Here is a 2,638-nt window from a genome sequence, read left to right on the forward strand (position 1 = left end):
ACTTTTTAGCAGAATTGTGACTGAAAAACCACATTGATTTGCGACACCTATTTTTAAGGACTACATTGATTGATTTTTAATTTCAGGGACCATCTTGATGGTGAGGGTCACTTTCAAGGACCATTTGTGATAAAAACCCTTACAAGCTGTGGTGGTTACGCCCCTGATGGATTGGTTGTAGAACGACCTAAAATTATGGATTTGGCGTGGATTTGCTTCAAACGTTGAAGGCTTGTGCAAGTCTCGATTAGAGTTAGGAAGAATTTGGAGATTTGAGATTTCATTGGGAATCAATATTGAGAGTGTTAGAACGAAATTTATGCACTGTTGTAAAAGGTGGAGATACTGAAATTTGTTTACTTATAACAGAACAAACAACTGTGAGTAAGCCAAAACCGAAGGCCGATCAAAGGCTTTTCGACAATCAAATTAATAAGCAATATTAAAAATTAAGTAGTAGGCAACATAATAAATTTGCGAACTGTATTACTAGAAATGAATCCTAAAATGATATATTTATACTAGTCGAAAATAGGACATTTTAGAATAGTAGAATCACATAAAAAATCTTAGAAAATATCCGAAGTAGATATTCATGCTCGTACTCATCTAGGGTTATTCCCAGCCCATGATAATATAAATAGCCGGCTATAATAATTCACTTCACTCTCGTTCTCGTTCGACCCAACTTCTCTGTCTTTAGCCGCTTCTCTCCAACTCTCTCGTAGATCGCCATGGCCATCACCTTTTCAGATCTCTACACCGAGGCCGGTCTCAAGTCCCTCGAGGAGTTCCTCGCCGGAAAATCTTACATCTCCGGGTAACAATTTCTTCTTTCTTCTTACTTTTTTTTCTGTTCGATATAATATATATATATATATATATTTTTTTTTTTTCCGCTTGGATTTTACTTTATTTTTGGTTTTTGGGTTTTTGGTATAAATAAATATAAAAATTTGATGAATAATTCACTTCTCATCCCAATCTCAGAGACAAGCTGACTTTGGATGACATCAAGGTGTACGCCGCCGTGCTGGAAAAGCCTGCCGATTCCTTTGCCAATGTGAGCAAGTGGTACGAAGGCGTTTCAGCCCAACTCGCTGCAACCTTCCCCGGCAAGGCTGCCGGAGTGAGTGTCGGCAGCGGCAAGGCCGAGGCTGCTGCTCCTGCTCCAGCTGCCCCTGCTGGAGGCAATGACGATGACGATTTGGACCTTTTTGGAGATGAAACCGAGGAGGACAAGAAGGCCGAGGCGGAGATGGCGGCAGCCAAAAAGGCGTCTACCAAGAAGAAGGAGAGTGGGAAATCCTCTGTTCTTTTGGATGTCAAGCCTTGGGACGATGAGACTGATATGAAGAAGCTCGAGGAGGCTGTTCGGAGTGTCGAGAAGGAGGGTCTGTTCTGGGGCGCATCGAAATTGGTTGCTGTTGGTTATGGGATCAAGAAGTTGCAGATCATGCTCACCATTGTCGACGACCTTGTTTCCGTCGATGACCTCATCGAAGAGCAGCTTACCGCGGAGCCCCGCAACGAGTATATTCAGAGCTGCGACATTGTTGCCTTCAACAAAATTTAAGTCTACTACTGCGGTGAACTACTCTTCGTTATCATAATTACTTGTTCGACTTGGATTTGTGGTACAATTTTCGCAAGTCAATCTACTTTTGATCTTTACATGATGATATATGGATTTACTTAGTCTTTCTAGTTGTTGGCTTGTGCTATTTTGACTTTTGTAATGCCGAAATTTTACCATTCACGTGGGGGGTTTTAACATGAATGCTTAATTTCTATCCAATTTTACTTCTTGGTGAATAATTGCTCAAACTGTTTTTACTTTTCAATCGATTGTTTATCCAATCAAGACGAAGTTGGAAGTCGGGTCTGCTCCTTTGTATTTAGTTTCACTCTGTTTGGATGAATAAATTCGTTGTCTAATTAAATGGTATTTGTGAATTGCCTGGGAAATTTATGGGATATATGCATCAAGTTCGATCATTTTTGCGAATTGTTTCTTTCTTTGATCGCTTTCCAAGTCATGATTGTTAAGGGTGGAAGTACTTGCTGTTACTCCAAGTGTCAAGTTAAATCGGGTCATAGGTGAAGATTAAATAGGTTTTGTGGATAATGTTTTAAGTAACTTTGAAATACTAGGTCATTATGTCAGTTGGCTAGTGATGTATATCTCTTCTCTGCGTAGTCAATAATATCATTCGTTCTTTCCTCTCTCTCTCTCTCTCTCTCTCGTACTTGTTATTAGCGATTATTCTCGAAAGTCTTGTTTTTAACATCGTGGTGCTGCCATACTTTAGACTGATGTTTCATTTATTACCCTGTTCATAATTTGCCTTCCAACCATGTTCTAGTCAATTGATGGGTTTTTTATTCGAAGGTGATGGTGCATGTTTGTTCTCTAGCCGACTGCATCCGTCCAACGTCTCTGGAATAATTATCTTTGGTACCAGAATGCTACGAGGTTGTATTTTCTGTCATAGTGAGTTTATCATACATATTTTAGTGAGTTTTCCTGCTTAGCTCTAGGTTTCAACTTCGTTGTGCAAAGTCGATAGGAAGCTGGCAAGTTTCCTTATTTTGTTTTCTGCTCTCTGATAGATGCAAAAACTGTATGAAAACCCAT

The 2,638-nt window shown here is 39.7% G+C and overlaps 1 protein-coding gene across 1 annotated transcript; it reads left to right on the top strand.

The window, feature by feature from the left end:
* Positions 1 to 650: 650 nt before the first annotated feature.
* Positions 651 to 1,780, top strand: LOC103946186 (elongation factor 1-beta 2-like). The gene is made up of 2 exons (XM_009356841.3): positions 651 to 820; positions 991 to 1,780. Exons 1-2 carry the CDS (start codon positions 735 to 737, stop codon positions 1,574 to 1,576), a joined length of 672 nt encoding a protein of 223 aa, XP_009355116.2. The 5' UTR covers positions 651 to 734; the 3' UTR covers positions 1,577 to 1,780.
* Positions 1,781 to 2,638: the final 858 nt, after the last annotated feature.

The sequence above is a fragment of a genome, unplaced genomic scaffold (genome assembly GCF_019419815.1).
Source record: "Pyrus x bretschneideri cultivar Hongxiangsu unplaced genomic scaffold, Pyrus_bretschneideri_v1 Contig62, whole genome shotgun sequence".
Taxonomy (NCBI): domain Eukaryota; kingdom Viridiplantae; phylum Streptophyta; class Magnoliopsida; order Rosales; family Rosaceae; genus Pyrus; species Pyrus x bretschneideri.

Bases quoted from the DNA above. Each gene is read 5' to 3' on its own strand.
- LOC103946186 (XM_009356841.3), top strand. From the start codon at position 735: ATGGCCATCACCTTTTCAGATCTCTACACCGAGGCCGGTCTCAAGTCC. The intron at 821-990 runs GTAACAATTTCT...TCCCAATCTCAG, and splicing joins GGAAAATCTTACATCTCCGG to AGACAAGCTGACTTTGGATG.